We start from the raw sequence: 22,164 nt of genomic DNA, 5'->3' as shown, positions 1-22,164 counted from the left end.
TTGTAGGTGGGCTTGCCGTTGAAGCGGTTTTTTCTTGTGGTTTTTTTTTGCAAGGAAAGGAGTTTGTCGATGTACTGGATGGTTCTGGAAGGTAAGAGGGGTGTGGAAAGGGGTGTTTGTCGAAAGGCCTCTTGATGCGATGCAAGGTAGTCTGCGAGAATATGAGTGTGAATACGAATGCACAGTTGAAGTTGAATTCATCCTTTTGTAGTTGGCCTATAAACCTCAAACTCGGAGCGAGACGCGATGTGAGGATAGTGGTGGACATCGCCGATAGAGAGCGGAGATGAGTGGGTATCTCCGCGACCTCCTGGATAGGTGTATTGTTGATTTTTAGTTGTCAGTAACTGACCTTTTTCTTACATTTACGATCAACGAATACCAAGGTGCGACACAACAGAGTCAGACAAACCAGGACCAGGGAACATGCCAGATATCAAACTCCGAAACCAAGTGAGCTACATCTCCCATATCGGACAGAACCACGAGCTTAGATTCATAACTCATCACTATCTTAGCCCTTCGATCTCGCATTCCATCCCAATGAATCGGTGATCTTCTCGTCCCTCCTTACGGGCGAGGTGAAAGCGTGGAGATACGACGACGAAGATGGTTCGACCTCCTCTTCATGGTCTGTAAGACCTTCCAAGAGGACTGCGAGGGCCATAACGGTTGAGGAGGGCGGGAAACATATTTGGATGGGTGGGAAGAGCGGGACGTTGTTGTGAGTTTGCTATATCCGAGTAAGACCATGGATTATAGCTGATGAGTGAGTATAGTCAGCTGACGACTGAGATGGGTACGATTGTACGAGAGCATGAGAAAGCGCATGAGTGAGTGTTTGAGAATCCCCGAGCTCTAGCCGGCTCGATTCCCTTGGATCTTTTTTGCTTGTGATGATGTTTGCTGATCATTTCAACCATAATGTAGCGTCCCAATCAACCGAGTATTCTGTGTCAACGAGAACCTCATAGCTTCAGGAGACGATGATGGGATAATCAAACTTTGGGATCCCAGAAAACCAGATGTGATAAGAGAGTATAATCAGCATTTCGACTATATATCTGATTTTACCTATTTCGACGATAAGAGGCAGCTGGTGTCCACTTCGTGAGTACACTTTCAACCTATACAATCATGTGCATCTCTCCCAAAGTCAAACTACATACTGATGACTGTCTCCTTTTGTTTCGATTGTCCAGTGGAGATGGCCATCTATCAGTCATAGATATCCGATCGAACAAACCCCAACCTCTATCTGTCTCAGCAGACCAGGAGGACGAGCTGTTATCCATAGTTCAGATAAAAGGAGGACAGAAAGCTATAGTGGGCAGTGGGCTGGGTATATTGTCGATTTGGAATAGGAAATTGGGATGGGGCGATTGTGAGTTTGCGCTCCTACTCCTACCACAGAACCAACTCATGGAAAGGCGTTTTGAGAGAATGAGATGCGTTTGGGTGGTGGTTGCTAAGACTATTTGTAATGGACAGCGGTCGATCGTATACCTGGGCATCCAGCTTCTATCGACGCTATCGTAGCTTTGACTCCTGATGTAATAGCTACTGGGTCTGAGGATGGTATGATAAGGGTATTACAGGTATTACCACACAAGTTCTGTGAGCTATTTCTTCTCTTATTCCCAATTCGTAAATCACAGCTACACATTGAACAATCTGCTGATTGATATCTCATTTTGTCGCTCGTAGTGGGAGTGATAGCTTCGCATGAAGAATACCCAATCGAACGAATCAAATTAGATCGAAATTCCAAATGGCTAGGAAGTGTCAGTCATGACGAGTGCCTGAAATTGACGGACGTATCGGATCTGTTCGAAGATTCCGATGGCGAGGGTGATGGCGAAGACGACGACGAAGAGATGGATGAAGATGGTGCTGAAGAAGTGGAAGGAGACGAAGAGGAGCAGGGAGAGGGCGAGGAGGATTCGGATTCCGACGAAGAGATGGAAGTGGAGCAGGAGAAGCAAAAGAAGAAGAAGAAGAAGGGGAAAGGCGGGTTAGGCGATCTGGGCAGAGGGGGACAGGAGCAGGAGAATGCGGATTTCTTTGCTGATTTGTAGGGTTGGTTGGGCTGTTGTGTATACATGATGATCGATTGGGAGACGAAGGGTGTATTTTGAGCGAGGGTCAAAGGACTGTTTGATAAGGATGATACGTCATGTTTATACTATACTTATATGCATTTGTATAATCTATTCGTCTGTATACATTATACTTTACCTGACTGCTCTTTCTCGGCCAGTACCCTCAAAGCCTCCGAATATGCCTCGCCTTTATCCACATACACTCCATAAGCCCGATCGCCAATCTGCGTAGTCAACCTGTGATTCTCCCCATTCTCATACCAATCCTTGATACCCTGTTTCTGAACCTGATCCTGGAAATTATCTGACCAGCAGGACCTTTCGGCGAATTCTATTCTCACTAGACCTAATCCCAGACCGATGTCTCCTACATTAGTATTCGTGCTTGAATGGAGGGACAGGATCTTCCCTGCTGATCGTGATTTCTTGGAAGCGGAAGACGAAGATGGCGTATATGTAATTTCCAATCCTTCCCCTGATAGATCGTTGGGTATCTGCGCCGGGGAGGGAGAGGGGGAGGAGAGGTATTCTCCTATTGATTGGGTTTGGTTCAAGGGAAGTAGACGTATAGGTAGGATACGTTTACGTGTAGCTCCCGTGTGATAGGTTCGGACCGTCAACTCCTGGCCCAGGTAACATCCTTTTCTGAAATCGACTGTGGATCCAATTAAAGATATCAGTATGAAAGTGTGATGTATAATATAGCTTGTTCGGATATAAGTGCTGCGATGGGATATGTTAAAGGATAGGTTGGAAAGTTGGAAGTTGGATATTGAGGAGACGGATGACACTTACCTCCTCCATGTAGATCCATACAGCTTTCTAATGGGAGGGCTTGACCTGGTATGATCTCGTTTGGACCCTCTGGGATACCCAGTATCATCCGGCGGAGATGATACTGCTCTGTGGAGGTTAGGTCGTGGGATGAGGTGAGGGAAGCTATTGACCAGTGGAGGAAATCAGCTTTGATCTCATAGTCCTTCACAGATAATGTTTGTCGCCGTGACTTCAATCTAGTATGAAAGATTGTTCTGTCTAAATGTAGAAAGCATACTCACGCTTATCCCCCCTCGGCACCAACACCTGCCTACCCATCCCCTCTTCACCCCACCCACCCCTCAAATCCCAACACCCAATCTCCCCCTCTCCCAAACCCAGATCAGCTACCTCGCCATTCTCCCAAGACCACTGAGACTCCGCTGCACCCCCACTCCCAAACTTCCAATTCCTCATTGGTCTTTTCCCCTTCCCCTTTCCACTGGTACTGGCATAAGCAGAGTACAAATCCCACTGGTCCGAGACATCCTTGATCCGCACTTTGGCTCTAAGCTTGAAGGGAGGTAAAACATCTTGTAATGGTGCTGGATGTCCTTCGGGGGATTCATGGGATATCAAATAACTTTTCTCCTCTTTCACCACCCCATTCTTCGTTGTTGTTTTTCTTGTAGTGGGAAATATGAATGATGTGTGTAGTATCCTACCTGATGCATTGAGGAAGCCGCTGTACCCCCCTCCCAAGACGTCGACATCTTTACAGCTTAGTCCTTTGAGGAATTTGGGCGAGTCAGGCCCGGATATTTCTAGGATAGATCTTTGAGAGAGGTGTGTTATGCTTGGAATGGATTTGAGGAGGGATGATGATGATTTTGAGGTAGACATTTTTACATGTCTTTTTGGGATGATGGTTATGGAATATACAATGTGATGATGATGATGATGAATCGATAAATCTGGAATGATGTTCTATTGCTGCGAGCTAGCACACTATGACGGTATAAGCTGGACGGATGACGGAATCAAATTTATGTAGTAACAAAACTTTAAATGATCCTTGACGACCAAAACAACCTCAACACAGTCCATCCACACGACACAGCATATATCATCTCAACTCTTCTTACACCTTACATCTCATAGCATATCATATCACAGTGTCATCATACATACATAACATCCCATCTCGACATCCTCGCCACCATCTTCATCTTGATCACTCCCATCTCATCAGCATCTGTATCGAAATACACCCATAAATCCACCTTCCAAAAGTATTCATACTCCGCTTCCCAGGCTGAAACATCTATTCCCTTTGCGTACTCGGCCCCCGACCATACTACCACATAACACACTCAGCCTCCCACTTGCAACCTTTTACATCAAACAATTTTCACGTCCTCACCAACGACCGAACCACAGCATATACATTAACAGATGGCGGAAACTGCTACTGCAACAGCATCTACACCGTACGACCCTCTTCATCCCCTCTCCCGACCCAAAGCAGCATTCACCAGCCATATAGCACAACCAGCCGCTGAAGGTTCGAAAGATGCCAGAATAAGGGAAAGGGGGGCTCAGGTTCACAGCAATTATGTTGATGGAGAGATGAATGACGATAACAGTCAGTTCGAAGCTGTCAAAATCAGTGAGTGTCTGCTATGCATCCTCCAGCATCCATCAATCAAGGCTACTCACTGATCTTATGCACTACATCAGATGGCTCATCATCACCCAGGATCAACCCATTCCATCTCCTATCCCACCCAAACTCTACATCCCCTTTACCACCCTTACCACCGCATTTACAAGCCCTGACCACCGACCCGCACCCTCATTCTGATGAATCACAACAACAGTATTTCCCCTCATCCAACAATGACAGCGACTCCATAACAGCCCCAGTACATATAACAAAAGTCACACCCACCACGGTAGAAGTCACATCGCATACACCTGAGGGTACGCATAGAAAGGTGATCAAGAAGATTAGTAGTGTGTTTAAAAGGGATTCCAATGATCCTATATCAACGACAGCCACTGGAGGCAGATCACCCGTCATGCAGGGTCCACCGCCAAGCCCACCTCTGAGTGAGAATGGCGATTTGGACAACACTTCGGTCTTCGCATCGGAAACTACAGATACGGTCGATCATCATCACGATCATCTGCATCAAGATGAAACTTTACTTTCACCTGTTGACGAGGTACCTTCCCACAGCGATAGCATACCCCCTCCTACCGACAGTCCATCAATTGCACACACATTCACGACTGAGCCAATTGATCTCGGCGGATCACCTACCTCCCTTGCACCGCCCGTATTGTCCGCTACGAGGAGGGTATCAAGTGGATCAGCAACGTCTAGCAGAGCGGGTTCGTTAACCGTCGTTAGATCTGGTAGATTGGCTCCGCAAAGGGATCAACCTGAAAGTTCCACTTCGCATGGGAATGTCGGATTAGGACTATCCAAGAACTTGCCTGATTTACCGATGGACCAGGAACGACGGGGTAGTGAGGGAAGTATATTGAGTGCTCCTAGGCCTACTAGAAGAAGTACGAACCCATCACCCATCACCCCTTCGTCGCCTCGATCACCTCTTCCTCACTCGCACTCTCATTTCTCCCCTTCGCCGCTACCTCAGAACTCCATGACGCCCATACCCGGCTTGGAGGGTGCTGCTTTGGCCTCTGATATACTTGCACAAACGGAATTACTCAGGCAACAGAGATTCGAGAGGAGACAGAAAAAAGCAAGTGCTCAGAGTGGGAGCGGTGCGCCTGCTATTGCTCCTGCTGCGGATGTTCAGGATAATGAAGTGCAACCACAACCACAACAACCGCCATTACCTAAAGCGAGGTCAGAGGAGAAACCTAAAGAACAAGAAGCGAAGGTACTTGTTGGGAACTTGATAGGAGAAGATCATGTGAACTACGTCTTGATGTACAATATGCTTACTGGTATCCGTATAGGAGTGAGTAAATTTCAATCCATTGACTGATTGGAGGTGCTGATGTGTTTGAGTAGGTATCCCGTTGTCAAGCAAAGATAAAACGAGCTTTGACGGATGACGATTATGTGGCAAGACACAAGTTCTCGTTTGACATGTGAGTCAAATCATGCCATGCCAAATGGAATCGCGGTGAAAAAGCAAATGGGCGACTGATGATAACTTGCTGCTCTACAGTGTTGGTAACGAACTTACGCCATCAGCGAGATACGATTTCAAATTCAAAGATTACGCCCCCTGGATATTCCGTGACTTGCGAGACGAGCACTTCCACCTCGATCCAGCGGACTATCTCCTATCCCTCACCGCAAAATACATCTTGTCCGAGCTGGGCTCACCAGGAAAATCGGGATCATTCTTCTACTTCTCGAGAGATTATCGATTTATCATCAAGACTATCTCGCACGCCGAACATAAGTTTTTGAGATCCATCTTGAAAGATTATCATCAACATATCAAGACTAATCCGCATACCCTTCTGTCGAGGTTTTACGGCTTACATCGAGTGAAGTTACCTAGAGGTAGGAAGATACATTTCGTAATTATGAATAACCTTTTCCCCCCGCATCGAGATATTCACGAAACCTATGATCTGAAGGGTTCTGCCTTTGGACGAGAGTACCCTGAAGAAAAAGCTCGGACCAATCCCAAGGCTGTCCTGAAAGACAAGAACTGGGTGAACAGAGGACGAACGTTGGAGTTGGGTCCTGAAAAGAGGGCACTGTTGTCGGAACAGCTTAGGAGAGATATGGAGTTTTTGAAGAGAGTTAAGGTTATGGATTATAGTTTGTTGGTTGGGATACATAATATGGAGAGGGGGAATAGGGATAATCTGAGGGAGAACCAATTGCAGATGTTCCATGTGAGTTTGGGTCATTCTCGGGTGTCACGTCCTCCCCATTTTTATCTACTGGGAGGCCAACCGCCATATTGGGTATACGAGTGATCTGTCGTCGTGGATAATACTGATGAGGTTGCGTATATACAGCCCGAAGTACCTCCTCCCCGACGTAAACCATCAGCCATCAAACCCTCCAACGAAGCTTCCAACGTCCGCAAAGCCGTCCGACGCTCCGATCCAAAGATGCTCGACGTCACTTCCCAACTCCCCTCGTCAGATTCAGCCGACCGAAGACATTTCTTATTCTACCAAGATGAAGGTGGTCTGCGAGCGACGGACGAGGCCAATCAGAATATGGATGTGATATATTATCTGGGTATCATCGATATTTGCACGCCGTATAACTCGCTGAAGAAGATTGAACATTTCTGGAAATCTATGACTGAGGATCGGGTGGGTTTTTCGCTTTTTGACATTTTCCGTTCTTATTGTCTAGGCACTCAGGGCCAATTCACCTGTGTTGGATGCGATCTTCCGCTAACTTTGATATCTATGTTTACAGCACACAATCTCATGTATCGACCCCATAAATTACGGTCAAAGGTTCCTCAACTTCTTATCATCAGTGATGAGAGGTGGTGATAAATCGCTGAGACCTATGGGACTGGAAGCTCCCGTAAGAGCTGAAGAGGAAGAACAGCCTGTCGGAGAGGTAAATCAAGTATCGAGTCCCGCACCTGCTCGATCTGAGTCTCAGCAATTGCCGCCGGTTCCAGCTGAACCACATCAACATCAACCTACTCGAACGGAATCGAGGATATCTCAAGTCTCCCATTATCAACAGAAGGCTCAACCTGAGATACCCCAACAACACCAACAAGCATTACCCAAAATTAACGGGGATGCCTTATATGCAGATGGACGGATCAACGAGAAGCCACTAAATGGTGGTGCCGATGAAGATGCCGGGAAGGTCAACCCCGTTGCTAGCGAGGCGGAGAAGAGTGGTGCAGAGTTTGTAGTTTCCTCTTCATAGGTGGACAGGCTGAGGGAATGGAATTCTGATGTCTTCCACTTGGAGCTGAAAGGTGGATGGGTCTGTTTTGGTAAAGATTGTATTACCACAATACGAGTAGATCGTTTTACAGCGTACGAACCTATTGCACGGTATACAGATATATGTTTATATTGATTCCCTTTTCTGCTTATTGCTGACTTCTTAATGAGTTGTTTGACTTGACGAATGTAATGATCTGTTTATTTATCTTGCTTTCACTGCCGTCTTGGACTGAGGTTTTCATGAAAGTACGATTCATCGAACACTGGCTCTGCTATGCCCGACTGATATTTTTCTTCCTATATGATCATCATTACCGATGTATACAATTTGCAATACCCGTTTACAGTTCGTGACATCCCGAATTTCAATTCCTGCAAAAGACGGACATAGTTCAAAAATCATTGACATCTTTCCTCACCCCGCTTCCTCTCTCTCACACACACTCGAGAACATCATCTCAAGTCTCTTGATCGACCCCATTCCCACCCTCATCCCCCGAATTAGACCGAGATCGAGACCGAGAGACAGGTAAACTGAATGGTCTAGGCGTAGTAGCTCTTGACTCCTGGTCTTCTGCGTCTCCCTCCCCATTAGGAGTATGATGTTCGCCATACTTCAGATCCCTCTGCACGACATTCACCTTCTGAGGCGATCGCGACCCATCGCCCAAGGAACTCCTCGATCTCTGTCTACTTCCTATCCTGTACAACCCATGGCCATTCGGACTTCCAGGTGCTGCCCCAATCCCAATCCCATTACCTAATGCGGGTGGTGAACGTAAATGCGGTGGAGGACTGAGTGTCCCATTGGTCAAACTCTCGTAGGAATTTCGTTTACTTGAGCTGACCGGGGAAGATGAATTGGTAATTACGCTTACGCTTGAACTTGAGTCGCGGCGGTGCATTGATAATCTTCCAGAAGCCGACGCATTACTTGATCTCCTAGTCGAGAGGGACGAGGAGAGCAGTAATGGTCGAGGAAGGGAGGAAGATGAGGAGGAGGAGGATCGTAGATGTGCGGGGGGAGTGGCGGTGGTCAGGGCCGAGAGACGTTCTTGGATTGAAGATGTGGTGGAGTCGAGGGTATCGCTTCGTTCTCGAGTGGAGATGAGGGAGTGAGAGGGTTGGTTCTGATTGAGTGGCTGAGGTTGCGATGGCTCAGCGGTGTTGTCATTACGCTTCTCAGGTGTGTAAGGTGCTTTGCTGGTGGTGCTACTTCCCCAAAACGATCCAAGGGCTTTCGACCAAGATGAACTAGCTTTCATACCACCGGCGGAAGGTTTATCCACCTTTGATGGTGGGTGCGAAATAGGCGGGGGTATGTCGATGTTTTCACCGTTCTTCACAGCATCCAACCTTGCTCTCCTAAGTTGACTCGTCATTTCAAGTATACCTCCAATCCCACCTACATATCTAATAGGATATTCCCTCAATATCTTTAGACTTCTCAGAAATAGCACATTCTCATCTTCATCCTCATCTTCAATTTGCGATTCCCACAGTCCCACATTCCTCCTACCGCCTGATTTCGACTTGGGCTTTTCCAACAATAAATCCTTAACTAACAAGACCATCGCTAATCCTATATCCACCATCAAGTCAATCTTGGGTTGTTCGTTAGGCGAAGCGAGCTTTTCAGCCATGATGAAATCCATTAATCTAGGTATCTGACCTAGTGGTAGATCCTGTAAAAACAACCCGTTGAACCATCTGTAAGCGAATAACTTCAGATCCAAGTTCCTCTCTCTAATGAGAATATCATATAATGGCTTGTTGATCCAATTCAACCTATTGGCCAATTTCTCCAGAACTCCCTCAGTGGTGGTGATACATTGGTCGACCTCGTTGAAAAAGCTGGAAATGAACCAGAATGTATTCTCCTCGATATAATCTAATGACCTACTTGAACCTCCTCCCACCGCATGGATAAGGTAGAAAGTCGATATGAGATCAACAAAGTTCACTTGATATTCTAGCTGTTGATTCGAACGGACGAATATGTATATTAACCTTGTGAGTGATTCCAGGTTAGTTTCTGGATGATAGAGGGATCCAGAATATCCAGCTAGAGATGGACTGGTAGAATTGTTGGGAAGTGGTTTGGGCGATAGGAGCGTTATAGGGGAATTTGGTTTTCCCCCTGAGGTCTCGGAGGGATCGACGGCAATAGCGTTGGGCTGGAGTGAAGATGCCGAGGACGTATCTAGAGGAGTAGGTTTGATGGGATCTAATCTTGATAAGATCGGTGCGGAGGGGGTGGAATCGATGGATAAGGTGATTTTGGGTGACATGATCTCTTCTTCTACCTCTTCTTCCTTTGCTTCGGTGTTGTTCCCTCTCTTATCCTGAGCATCCTGTTGTGTGGATGAACCTGAATTGCCGAATCCCCCTTTATGTTGAATTTGATTTAACAGGTCTATCCTCTTGAACAACGCTCGTCTGGATAAGATGGGCTGTTGATATTCACTTGATAGCACTTCCTCATCCTCATCCTCATCTTCCACATCGCGGACCTGCCGAGGGTGGGAAGGCTGATCATCTGGATCTGAGCTTTGGATAGGTCTGAAAGGCGATGATCTAGTGGGGTTGGTCCTTTTCCTCCAGAAGGACGATTTTAACGATTTGAGGTCTTTAGATATGTCCAGTATGAGTTCATCGTGTGGTGAAGAGGATGAGCTCTGAGAGCATCCCAAAACTTTAACATCAGCTCCTGCCTCTCTTGCTTAACTTCCATTCTCATGTGATGGATAGACTTACCGGTTGCGACTCCAGCTCATCCATAAACGTTTTAACGAGGTTCTGTCAAGCATAATCTCCCAGTCAGCTCTGACTTGCGAGCATAATTACAACAGCCCTCGAAAGACCCACATAGTACCTCTCCCTCTGTGATCTCAAGGTAGGTCTCCACAGCCTCTTTTCGGGAGGAAGCGTCTCCAGCAACAATGAATATGCTAGGGGTCGGAGGTGAGGTGGATGGTTTGGTATACCTATGATACGCCGTGTTGACTTGGTAAGCTTGGCTTCGAGATCAGTTTCTGTCGATCGACAGCTTACCTCGTTCACACAGCCTTCTTAATGTAGGTAGATCCACGACTGGATCAGAGGCATGCTGGGATCCGTCAAGTAGACGCTGGAAGGCGAATAACCTTTTGGGTGGGGTGGGTGGTCAGGGAGGTCAAACGTTGGGTCGCTGCTGGGGATGAGCTCACCTTTCGTTCTCGTCTTCATCTCCTTGTTGGTAGCTCATCTTGCGGTGTCATGGATATGGGAATGCGATATATGATGGAGGTAAAGAACGCCTGCGTGAGATGAGATGTACATACATGCGCAGAAAGAGTGAGGATGAGAGGTTATATATAGCGCACTGACCATGTTGCGTGAACGTTGACGTTGTTTTCCCACGTGGCAATCATACAATAATAACCGGAGATTAGCGAAAGAGAGATTGACCCTGATTAAACGATTAAACCAAGAACATCTCCCTCCTTCTCTCTCTCTTTTGTTCTTCTGCTCTCTCCCACAAACCTCTATATCACCCTTCAGCATGCCACCCCGTCGACCCACCAGCTTGATCAGCGTACCAATACGCTCTCGCTTCCTCCCCTCGACCATCCCTCAATCTCGCTTGCTCCAAACACGCTCTCAAAGCACTTCAGAAACCCCTTCTCCCCCTCAACACTCAGGTTCAAGTAGATCCTCCTATTCTCGAGGCGCCAACCTAGCTTCCTTCGCTGCTGAGGGTGACCTCCTCACAACAACTCACAAAAACCCTCCAAGACTATCTCCTGCTTCTCAGTCGTCCTCATCCCAAGCTCAGTCGTCCGTACCACCCAAACCACTAGCTTTCCCTCGACCGGTCCTCAAGACCAACCCTTATGCCCAGAATTATACGGTATCTGAAGCAGATCTTGACGAGCCTGAAGAGCCCTTCCGAGCCTCCGTCACATCTCAGATCGAACATCAACCTTCATCCACCACTGAACCTGCCGAACCCACATCCCACCCACGGAAGGGCGGCCGGACAATCCGGACCATCCGTCGTCTCAAATCGAAATCTGAGCCTCCAAGAGTCCTGACGGGTCCTGAGCTGGTGTACAAACCTATAGATCTGGGTAATGAAGAGTCGGTGCAGCTTCACGATGGTTTCATAGTGTTCAAGTCCCCCAGGGTTAAATCTGGGGTGATAAGCTGGGGGAGACTGAGAGATTCATGTACCTGCAAGATCTGTAGGGACCCTTCGACTTCCCAGAAGAATTTCACCACTGGACAAGCTATGAGGGAAGCCTACCCTTCTTCCTCCGATGGGCGGAAGGGTGTTAGGCCGCTGATAGAAGCGGCGGATATATCCAATCCGAAGAATAAATCGGTCAAAAAGGGTCTGAAGATCACTTGGAAAGGCGATGGTCAAGGACATGCCACGTACCTTACGAAATTCAAACTACGTCTATTAACGGATAGACCATTCTATCAGGAGGTATTAGTTCAGCCCCCCATATTCGACAGGACCCTATGGGACACGAAGGAAATCGCCAATTCTCCCAAATTGAGGATCCCGCTCGAAGAGATCGAGAGTAAAGATCCCGCTGCCTTACTGGGGATGTTGGAACAGCTCCAGAAGTTTGGATTGGTGATTGTTGAGAATGTTCCCACTTCCCCCACTGAGGATGAGGAATGTCATTTGAGGAAGGTCATGGGGTATATCGGCGAGATCAGAAATACGTTTTATGGCGAGACTTGGAATGTAAAGAGTATGAAGAAGAGCAAGAATGTAGCGTGAGTGCATGTTACCTCACAGAGCTTGATCCAATAGCGGACCCTCTCTACGTGAATTCGCAAGTCGTGGCGCAACCCTAGCGATGGATTGGAATCTGACATATCGCTGTTTTGCATCTTAATGTTAGCTATACAAACCTCGACCTCGGCCTACACATGGACCTCCTATACTTCTCGTCCCCACCGCGATTCCAGGCATTGCATTGTCTTCGTAACCGGGTTAACGGGGGTACATCCTATTTCGTCGATTCCTTCAAAGTCGCCCATGACCTCCCAGACGACACATTCCGACGCTTACAACAGGTGCAGATACCCTACGTGTATGACAACGATAATCACCTCTTGAGGTATCCTCACCCTGTCATTGCCCCATCGCAAGGAAGGGAAGGTATGAAGAACGACAAACAATATTCTATCAATTGGTCACCTCCCTTCCGAGATATGAAGGGTCCCGTCTCGCACTTGCACGAGCACGATTCCTTGCGTAGTGTTTTGGAGAGGGCGACGGATGAAATAAACATGTTCAAGGCATTAGAAACGTTTGAGAAATCCCTTTCGGACCCGAAATACAAGTTTGAATTCTTGTTGAAAGAAGGTGATCTGGTGATTTTCGATAATAGAAGGATACTTCATGCTAGAACGGGATTTAGCGATAAGACGCCTGAAGAGTTGAAAGAGCAGGGAATGGAGTTGGTAGACGGGGAACCTACTAGATGGTTGAAGGGGTGTTATCTTGATGGGGAGGTTGTATGGGATAAATTGGCGGTACTGAAGAAGCAGGTGGATGCGGGACGGAAGCAGGAGAGGACGGAGTGGTGGAAGCAGCATGGGGGGAGTAAAGCGGAGGATGTATAGGTTGACTGAAGTACTGTCAAGGTTCAGAAGGTATGGGTGGACAATGGTGACTTGATGTGATCTTATCCGAAGGAGTGGGTCCTCACAAGGGCTTTTGCAATTCGGATGGACATTTTGGCATAGCTTAACGGATGAGATTAAGGAACAGTGTAATGATATAACATCCCTAGATATGTACGATGCAATGTAATGTACAACAAACAATTCCCCGTATGATCAAATCTACCTTACTGATCCCTCCCAAAAGTCCTCAATATCGCAGGAACAGGACTAATCTCCTCCGAACTAGCAGGATTCCTATCCCATTTAGTCCCCTTCAGATCACCAGGAATGATCAACCCGTTATCATCAGAGTCTGAAGACTCCTTATTCGAACGGTATTTCGACTTGAGGATCCTACTAACTGCTTCTCGCGAAATACCGAATTTCTCAGATAAGAATTCCCTATTGAACTTTACTGGATCCATCGAATGGAGGGTTTTGAGTCCTGCCATAGCGCTGTAGGTGAGTTTCTTGGTTGGGCGCCAATACTCTGTGGGCGATTTGGGTTGTTTGGTCAATGGTTCTGTTGAGGAGGAAGGATCATCTGCCTTGACTGCTATAATCAGCTAAGTGTACCCCGCCACTAGACTGGATAGTACATTGCATTAGAAGCGAAGAGGACATACGACTATCTCGTGAGCCAGATCCAGATCCAGAGGTGATAGCAGACAATCCGAAACTCTTCTTAGGCGATTTCACAAACACATTTGTCCCCTCGTCCTCATCATCCAATCTGCTGCGACTCCTAATCAAAGTTTTCTTCTGAGTCGCCCGCGTATCCATCCTGTTGTTGGTCTGGGAAGGTAATCCAGGGTATTTCTTCTGCTTCCTTTGATTCTTCTTCATCTCATTCTCCAGTTGGATCTGGGAGGCATTCGGATTAAGTCGTTTCGCCTCTTCCAGATAACTTTCCATAGCTCTATTGAACTTCTTCTTCCCCACCTTAAGGGTTCTCGAGTCGTTATAAGTCTTAATTCCAATTTTGTTCCTCCAATCTTCCTCTTCCAACTGATCCCTTAAACCCCCATCGCTCCCATCCTCATCGATATGGTTTGACCCTTTGCTCCGACCCCGCCTTAATCCGAATTTCTCAGAATTGCCATACTTCTCGATATTGCTCTTTCCCCTCCTCTCGCTCAGCGTTTCGAGGAACTGTATACGGCTTAGTTCAGATTTATCGGATGTTCGCCCAAAATCTATGGGTATGCGATTACCGTAAGCATCGATCTTGGCTAGAGGAGCTTCGTATGGTTTTTGAGGTCTTTTGACGAGGGTGGGAGGGGTGGAGGTGAAGGGACGGCAGTGGGCACAGGCGATGAGGTGTCGGAGTGGGGGAGGGAGTCTGGAGGAAGAGGCTTTGGTAATTATGAACATCTCTGACGGACGGATATGGGAGGGTGGTATCTGGGTTGAGACGAGATGAGATAGGATGTCTTCGCTGTATGTTGAGGGTAGAGGGAGGATAATGATGTTGAGTGAACTGTGACACACAACGGAAATTTCATTTATTGTACTGATACGGTGAGGGTTACAATAAATGGTCCACCCATTTAAGACAATTGCTATATGTTGGTCGTCATCCCGGTGCTCGGCTCAACGCTCGATGCTCAATCCGACAGCATTCAACGTGCACTCATTCACTCTATACTGTTCACATTCATACCTTATATACCTGTACAACACCTCTTCACACTATATCACCATCGCATCGCCGATCGAGCAGGTTACAGAAGCTGCCTCTCACTGAACACGAGGAACAGAAAAGCAAATATCCTGGGATATCGCAATCGCATTCAGGTCGTTTCACCCCTTTCGCCGATTCCCAACTGCATCTGCCTGTAAACGCAACATCGCTGTCGTAGGCACATACCAAGAAATGGAGGCTCTCGGCTTCAATGTGAGCAAGATGTTACAACGATCAGAATGTTATCATCTGGTAGCTAATTCTGATCTGATATCTCACCAGATCGCCACCGGTTTCCTCGAGGGTGTAGTAAGGGGATACAAAGGAGCCCTACTGACTCAGGCAAACTACCACAACTTGACGCAATGCGAGAACCTTGAGGGTGAGTGAATCATGTCCTCTCCTCTTCTTGTTTCATATGACGTATGTGGGGAGTAATAGATTATGGGTGATATCCGCAGACTTCCGACTCCAACTCTCCTCAACAGACTACGGCAACTTCCTAGCCAACGAGCCCCTTCCACTATCCACTTCGACAATCGCAGACAAAGCTACGGACAAGCTCGTAGCAGAGTTCAACTACCTTCGAACCAATGCTGTCGAACCTCTGGCAACATTCATGGATTACATCACATATGCCTATATGATCGATAATGTCATTTTGTTGACTCTGGGTACACTGCACGAGAGAGATACCCATGAATTGTTGGAGAGATGTCATCCCTTGGGAGTGTTTGATACGATGCCTGCGCTTTGTGTGGCGACGAATGTGGAGGAGCTTTATCATAGTGTTTTGGTGGAGACGCCTTTGGGTGAGTGGTCGTTCTCTCCTCAGAACATACCACACCCCTTCCTCCATAAATCACGTATACTGGTTTCGCGTAGGGTGTTTCGCTGATACTTGATGAAATCTCAGCCCCATACTTCAGAGATTGTCTCTCCGCCCAAGATCTAGACGACCTCAACATCGAAATCATCCGAAACTCACTGTACAAAGCGTATCTCGAAGATTTCCATAAATTCTGCCAAACTCTCCCATCCCCCACATCAGAAATTATGACCAAGATCTTATCCTTCGAGGCCGACCGACGAACATTGAACATCACGATCAACTCGTTCGGCACAGAACTCACAAAGGAACAACGAGCCCGACTTTTCCCCACTATCGGTAGACTTTACCCTGAGGGAAATAATGCATTGGCAAGAGCGGACGATATCGACTCGGTTATGGCTGCCATAGATCATATTTCAGAGTACAAGTCGTTCTTTGATAAGTCCAATGTCGGCGCCGCTTCTTCCGGAGGGGCGGGAGGAGAGGGAGAGAATGAGGGATCAAGTTTGGAAGATGAGTTTTTCAAGTATGATGTGGAACTTAACAAACAGTCTTTCTTGCAACAATTCCAATTTGCAGTGTTTTACAGTTTCATCAAGCTTAAGGAACAGGAGGTGAGGAATTTGACTTGGATAGCGGAGTGTATTGCCCAGGACGCCAAGGATAGGGTCAACGATTATATACCTGTTTTCTAAGTCGATTGAAAAGTAAAATTAGATATGGTATGATAGTATGAGCAGTTTGTTAACAGCATGTATGTCTATTTGGTTGTTCCTTTCTCGCATTGGTACTGAGATGGTACCCTCTTCTCACGGTGTCGGCTGCGTCGCGGGCCCGTCATCGTCTCAACATGCAGACAAGATATACGCTAAGCTGGTCGGAATAGGCGATCTGCACCATCGAGAGATGGAATCACTGCACAATATCCAGATATTGGCTCAACTCTCTTCTTCATCATCATCATCATCATCACCATCATGCATGCATGCCGACGGTTTCACTCAAACTACATTACACAGGACTCTTTCTTTCTCTATCAGCGCATCTCCTGACATGTGACACAACTTTCACGGATGTGATATGTGCCATAAACGGAGGCATAGGTGAGACCTATGGATTATACCCATGATAGCGCGCACTTTCATTTTGCACTGTGCACAAAGTCAGTATGGTATACCTTCGGCTGCTGTTGAAAGGCCAATACTGTACTGAACGTCTACGTTGAGTAAAATTTTATTCAGATCGGGCAACTCACTATAAACAGTCTGGTTGAGTCGTCCTTGTTCAGATTGCTCACGGATTTCTCGCTCTACTAACCCAGCTTTGGAAGTATCGGCGGCATTGGTGTTTGAGTTGGAACTAGCGTTAGTTGTAGCCCCGGTGTTGGTATTCGCATTGTCACCGACATTACTTGTAGCGGCGGTGTTGGTGTTACCGCCCCCGGTGTTGGTCGTGCCGCTCTCTGAGCGACCTGCTCTTTCCCTCGCTATTCGCGCCAAGACCGCGTTAAAATCGTCGTCTCCTGGTTGGCTCATTGCGCAGATTACCTGTATGTATAAATTCAGGAGCTCGCGACTTAAAGTGAAAAGAAACTGTTTGCTGAGTTGAACAAAGAGAGACAACGAGAACCATTCAATTTTAGGTCGTTTATACATTTTCCCGCTCGCTTAGGAGGATTGCCATGCAAAGTTTTGATTGAGTCGAGTCAAATTTGGTCGAGCATCAATCCTTTTGGAGTTTTGCGGTGAAACACCTCGACTTCAAATTCGAGTCGAGATGCACAGCAGAAGTAGGAAGCAGAGCAGGAAAGAGTTGAACGTGAAAGGTTGTAAGAATCGTTTCGAGCTCGAGGTTAGAAGCCCCTAATACGTCATCTCTTGAAGCTGGCCAAGCGTCATTTATGACTTGCTACCTGGCTCAGTGCCCTTTGTACACTGCTTTCCCTTTTTCTCACTTGGAGCGGTGCACCATCAAAATCAGCTATTTGTCTCGATCCCCCAGCATTTCCTTAGAGAATGATGGCTTCATCGTGTCAGTCATTCTTTTCCTTTGGCGAGAAATTGTAGTCTGCTTGAAGAGGGGTGTGTGAAAATCAAATCTGGAGGGACCTGCATCAAGCTTATTTTTCGATCAACGTCGGTGCTATAGCACTTATTGGCATCGAGAATGCATGAAAGGCCACACATGCTTGCGCTTGACCAAGCACCACCAAATCAGATCGCTTCGAGTCCGTTCGAGTGTGCGCCTGCGTCACGGTTTGTCGTGTGGTCTATTCCGTCGGATCTTCGCCAATAGCACATAGTTTACGTAAGAAAATTATTGTTGAACCTGTACCTCCACGCCACTCGTCACTCCCCGCGCTCACGTCACAGAGTAAGATTAGGAATGACGCTCCATCTATATATCAACGACTCCAGCTATCTTTACCCTTCTCATCTGCTCAACCCATAGCTCAGCATACCATGTCATTCTTCAAGAGGAACGACCCAAACGCACCCGCAGCCAGACGTGCGGGTGCACCAGGAGGAGGAGGAGGTGCACCAGCTGGAAACGCACCTTATGAGAGATTACCGGCCGACAACGGATCTTACTCATCTCTACCACCAAGACATAGTCCCGCTCCCCCTGTCCAGAGAGATCCATATGGACAAGGACAATCACAAGGACAAGGATATGGGTATGATAGTCCATCGAGACAACAGCCTCCTTTACCTCCTAGAAACCAACCTCAACCTCAGCAGCAATATGGTGGGAATGAAGGGTATTATCAGGAGAAAGCGGAGTATAGACCCTCACAACCTCCTGCTCAACAGCAGAGGGGGTACCCTCAACAACCATCAGGAGGAGGCGGTGGAGGAGGGAGAGGAATGTAAGCTTGATCTGTACTTTGACATCTGTACATAAGTGATGGCTTATACTCCAATTGTAATAGGTACAACATCGCACCCTGTCCTTCCGACCCACTGGCTCTGACCAATCGATTGGTCGTCAATCCCAATGACTTCCCACAAGATGTCGAATTTGTGTTGATGAGGAATAAGTTTATCTTCTCGATTGTGTGAGTATAAGCTCGACCTATAAATCTACATGAGTGTTTGGACAATGTCACTCGCATTTTCTCATGCTGCCCATCCAACCATGCTGACCTACGCTGTGATGTAGCCGAGACCCCACTCATACACTCCCACCAAGACACATCGGTCCGTCCAAAATCATAAGACAATGGGTCGGTCTATCTGCAGTGGGAGAGACGGTGGATTTGGAACCTTATCATCCTGGAAATGGAGATTGGGCTAGTACGGTCGAGATGGAGGTGAGTACCAATATCTTCACAATGGCCGTCCAAATGTACAGTCATTTCGAACGATAGTGTCACGATACTGACTTATCGCTCATCACAATAACAGGTTGGATTCAGACTTAAACGAAAGGAGACTTCCGACTTGTTTGACAGTGAAGAGATGGCTGCTGCATTTATCAATGTGAGTGGTTACCCATTTCTCGTCAGCTTGCTATGTCGTTCCAGGTTCAACTCAGCTGAACATCATCTTTCTCTTGGCCCTTCCTAGGCATTCCCGTCTCTCCCTCTCACACCATTGCAACCACTCGTTTTCGACTACCGAGGGCATGAGCTCAAAGCTACCGTCAGAGCCGTGTCTACCCTAGATGGCAACGATGGCGGTACAGGTATAATCATGGAAGGTACCGAAGTCATCTGGGTGAAAGACCCGGGAAGTGGAATCAAGTTGAAGAACAGCTCTAAACGGTAAGTCTGGTCTTACTCCACCCATACATTGCCCAAGTATTGACTGATCTGGTCTGATAGAGGTCCAACCAATGCTATCCTCGCCCCGAACTTCAAATTTGAAGATATGGGTATCGGTGGTCTCGACACAGAGTTCGCAGCGATCTTCAGAAGAGCTTTCGCGAGTCGTATTTTCCCTCCTGGATTGGTCGATAAATTAGGTATTCAACATGTCAAAGGTAAGCTATGTGACAATCTGTTAGACTTGATGAAGACCCAGCTGATCACCACCATCCTACTCAGGTATACTGCTGTTTGGTCCTCCGGGTACTGGTAAAACCCTTATGGCTCGACAAATCGGTAAAATGCTCAATGCGAGAGAACCCAAGGTTGTTAACGGTCCTGAGATCTTGAACAAATTTGTCGGTCAGAGTGAAGAGAATATCAGGAAGTTGTTCGCGGATGCCGAGAAAGAGGTGAGTAGCGCTATCAGTGACACGAGTGGATTGGGCTAATAATCTATACGGGTGTTTAGCAAAAGGAAAAAGGTGATGAAAGTGGTCTACACATCATCATTTTCGATGAACTCGATGCGATCTGTAAACAACGAGGCTCGACAAACAGTGGTACGGGAGTAGGAGACTCAGTGGTCAATCAATTATTATCCAAGATGGACGGTGTAGACCAGCTCAACAACGTCTTGATCATCGGTATGACCAACCGAATGGATATGATCGATGAAGCCTTGCTACGACCAGGTAGATTAGAAGTCCACATCGAGATTAGTCTGCCAGATGAAGCTGGGCGATTCCAGATTCTGAATATCCATACTTCCAAGATGAGGAATAATGGAGTTATGGCGGATGATGTTGATTTGGCGGAGTTGGCAGCTTTGACGAAGAACTTCTCGGGAGCAGAGTTGGGTGGTTTGACGAAGAGTGCTACGTCCTTTGCGTTCAATAGGCATGTCAAGGTGAGTCCAGTCGATTCAGGCTCGATCCAGCTCAAGTCCGCGCAAAAAATGAGCACATGGCAGGATAGACATAAGCTAAACGTCTGTGTGGATAGGTCGGAACGGTTGCTTCGTTTGAGGAGGTCGAAAACATCAAGATTTCAAGAGCGGATTTCATGCATGCTTTGGACGAAGTCCAAGCTGCATTTGGTGTATCGGAAGAAGAGTTGCAACAGGTCGTTCAAAATGGTATCATCCATTATTCACAACGTGTCAATGTGAGTTGGCAGCTGCCGTGTAATACGCCTTGGGATCAAGCTAATATGATAATATGCAGGATGTGCTCAATGATGGATCACTTTTGGTCGAACAAGTCAGAAAGTCAGATAGAACTCCTTTGGTTTCTGCTTTGCTACATGGTAAGCTGTTCGACCCGGTGGATGATGGGATGAGAAGAAAGCTTACAATCTGTATCGCACAGGACCCTCTGGTGCTGGTAAGACCGCGCTGGCAGCCACCATAGCCATGGCCTCGGACTTCCCATTCATCAAGCTCATTTCGCCTGAGAGTATGGTCGGGTTCTCTGAGCCGCAAAAGATTGCACAGCTGCATAAGATCTTCTCAGATAGTTATAAGAGTCCGCTGAGTGTGATTGTGGTTGATAATATCGAGAGATTGCTTGGTGAGTCTAGTTATACGTGTCCCTTGTTAGGTTTTTTCATCGTGGGCCAGTATGCTAATGTCTTGAGTGACTAGATTGGAATCCTATTGGGCCTAGATTTGCCAACGGTGTCTTGCAAGCGCTGGTTGTGTTGTTCGGGAAGAGACCACCTAAGGTAAGCTTCCGTTTATCGTCGTCAATCGTTGAATATGCCGAAGAAGTATAACTGAATTCCGGGTTCTGAACACGTGTACAGGGCCGAAGACTCCTGATCCTAGCAACCACATCCAATCGATCAATCCTGTCAGATATGGATGTCTTATCAGCATTCGACACTGACATACCCATATCTCCCATCACCACCCTGGAGGGTATCGATCATTGTCTCAGAGAGGTCAAATTGTTCGCTTCGTCCAAAGATCATCAGAAACTCTTATCGATCTTACAGGAATCGCACGTTAATGACTTGTCCATTGGCGTCAAGAAGCTCTTGACTCTCGCGGAGATGGCTAGACAGGATCCTGATCCGATTAATAAGTTGGCTAGTAGTTTGATTAGGGAGGTTGCGTAGGTTAGATGAGTCTTTCTGAAAACACAAAAAAAGATATATAATGGGTTCAAAGGCGATTGCTTTGTGTTTTTTTGTATGAAGTATGAATAGATATTTGGAATGCAATGGTATGAGTGCTTGTCTGGGTATGCTATCGTATCGAATGACCAATACGTACTCGGTGGAACCAGGTGAGATACAATAGATATGCTGTGAAGCGACGAGCAGAGATCGAGTCCAGGCACGTCCTTGATTCGCTCGCTGACAACAAAAAAGTTGA

The 22,164-nt window shown here is 47.0% G+C and overlaps 9 protein-coding genes across 9 annotated transcripts; 5 read left to right on the top strand and 4 right to left on the bottom strand.

Moving 5' to 3' along the window:
* Positions 1-426: 426 nt before the first annotated feature.
* On the top strand, positions 427-2,078 carry I302_103380 (uncharacterized protein; the record flags this gene model as incomplete). The annotated part of the gene is made up of 7 exons (XM_019188749.1): positions 427-453; positions 519-724; positions 780-833; positions 931-1,110; positions 1,203-1,384; positions 1,492-1,617; positions 1,708-2,078. The coding sequence occupies 7 exons, from the start codon at positions 427-429 to the stop codon at positions 2,076-2,078; spliced, it is 1,146 nt and encodes a 381-aa protein (XP_019048311.1).
* Positions 2,079-2,227: 149 nt separating this feature from the next.
* Positions 2,228-3,761, bottom strand: I302_103379 (uncharacterized protein; the record flags this gene model as incomplete). The annotated part of the gene is made up of 3 exons (XM_019188748.1): positions 2,228-2,757; positions 2,898-3,041; positions 3,161-3,761. 3 exons carry the CDS (start codon positions 3,759-3,761, stop codon positions 2,228-2,230), a joined length of 1,275 nt encoding a protein of 424 aa, XP_019048310.1.
* A 552-nt stretch (positions 3,762-4,313) lies between these two features.
* Positions 4,314-7,767, top strand: I302_103378 (uncharacterized protein; the record flags this gene model as incomplete). Its single annotated transcript, XM_019188747.1, has 6 exons — positions 4,314-4,527; positions 4,599-5,854; positions 5,908-5,987; positions 6,068-6,752; positions 6,879-7,184; positions 7,294-7,767. 6 exons carry the CDS (start codon positions 4,314-4,316, stop codon positions 7,765-7,767), a joined length of 3,015 nt encoding a protein of 1,004 aa, XP_019048309.1.
* A 481-nt stretch (positions 7,768-8,248) lies between these two features.
* On the bottom strand, positions 8,249-11,037 carry I302_103377 (uncharacterized protein; the record flags this gene model as incomplete). Its single annotated transcript, XM_019188746.1, has 5 exons — positions 8,249-10,468; positions 10,548-10,589; positions 10,659-10,777; positions 10,845-10,936; positions 11,000-11,037. The coding sequence occupies 5 exons, from the start codon at positions 11,035-11,037 to the stop codon at positions 8,249-8,251; spliced, it is 2,511 nt and encodes an 836-aa protein (XP_019048308.1).
* Positions 11,038-11,334: 297 nt separating this feature from the next.
* On the top strand, positions 11,335-13,418 carry I302_103376 (uncharacterized protein; the record flags this gene model as incomplete). The annotated part of the gene is made up of 2 exons (XM_019188745.1): positions 11,335-12,563; positions 12,692-13,418. 2 exons carry the CDS (start codon positions 11,335-11,337, stop codon positions 13,416-13,418), a joined length of 1,956 nt encoding a protein of 651 aa, XP_019048307.1.
* Positions 13,419-13,645: 227 nt separating this feature from the next.
* I302_103375 (uncharacterized protein) lies at positions 13,646-14,834 on the bottom strand (the record flags this gene model as incomplete). Its single annotated transcript, XM_019188744.1, has 2 exons — positions 13,646-14,016; positions 14,087-14,834. 2 exons carry the CDS (start codon positions 14,832-14,834, stop codon positions 13,646-13,648), a joined length of 1,119 nt encoding a protein of 372 aa, XP_019048306.1.
* Positions 14,835-15,336: 502 nt separating this feature from the next.
* I302_103374 (uncharacterized protein) lies at positions 15,337-16,671 on the top strand (the record flags this gene model as incomplete). Its single annotated transcript, XM_019188743.1, has 4 exons — positions 15,337-15,357; positions 15,427-15,526; positions 15,606-15,956; positions 16,061-16,671. 4 exons carry the CDS (start codon positions 15,337-15,339, stop codon positions 16,669-16,671), a joined length of 1,083 nt encoding a protein of 360 aa, XP_019048305.1.
* A 468-nt stretch (positions 16,672-17,139) lies between these two features.
* I302_103373 (uncharacterized protein) lies at positions 17,140-17,511 on the bottom strand (the record flags this gene model as incomplete). The annotated part of the gene is made up of 1 exon (XM_019188742.1): positions 17,140-17,511. One exon carries the CDS (start codon positions 17,509-17,511, stop codon positions 17,140-17,142), a length of 372 nt encoding a protein of 123 aa, XP_019048304.1.
* A 927-nt stretch (positions 17,512-18,438) lies between these two features.
* On the top strand, positions 18,439-21,905 carry I302_103372 (uncharacterized protein; the record flags this gene model as incomplete). Its single annotated transcript, XM_019188741.1, has 13 exons — positions 18,439-18,845; positions 18,909-19,034; positions 19,139-19,289; positions 19,384-19,458; positions 19,546-19,742; positions 19,803-19,960; positions 20,025-20,197; positions 20,257-20,694; positions 20,790-20,951; positions 21,011-21,092; positions 21,155-21,355; positions 21,430-21,509; positions 21,591-21,905. 13 exons carry the CDS (start codon positions 18,439-18,441, stop codon positions 21,903-21,905), a joined length of 2,565 nt encoding a protein of 854 aa, XP_019048303.1.
* Positions 21,906-22,164: the final 259 nt, after the last annotated feature.

The sequence above is a fragment of the Kwoniella bestiolae genome, chromosome 2, assembly GCF_000512585.2.
Source record: "Kwoniella bestiolae CBS 10118 chromosome 2, complete sequence".
Lineage (NCBI taxonomy): Eukaryota > Fungi > Basidiomycota > Tremellomycetes > Tremellales > Cryptococcaceae > Kwoniella > Kwoniella bestiolae.
Note: the sequence above shows the minus strand (reverse complement) of the source record. Positions and strands in the feature narration are given on the sequence as shown.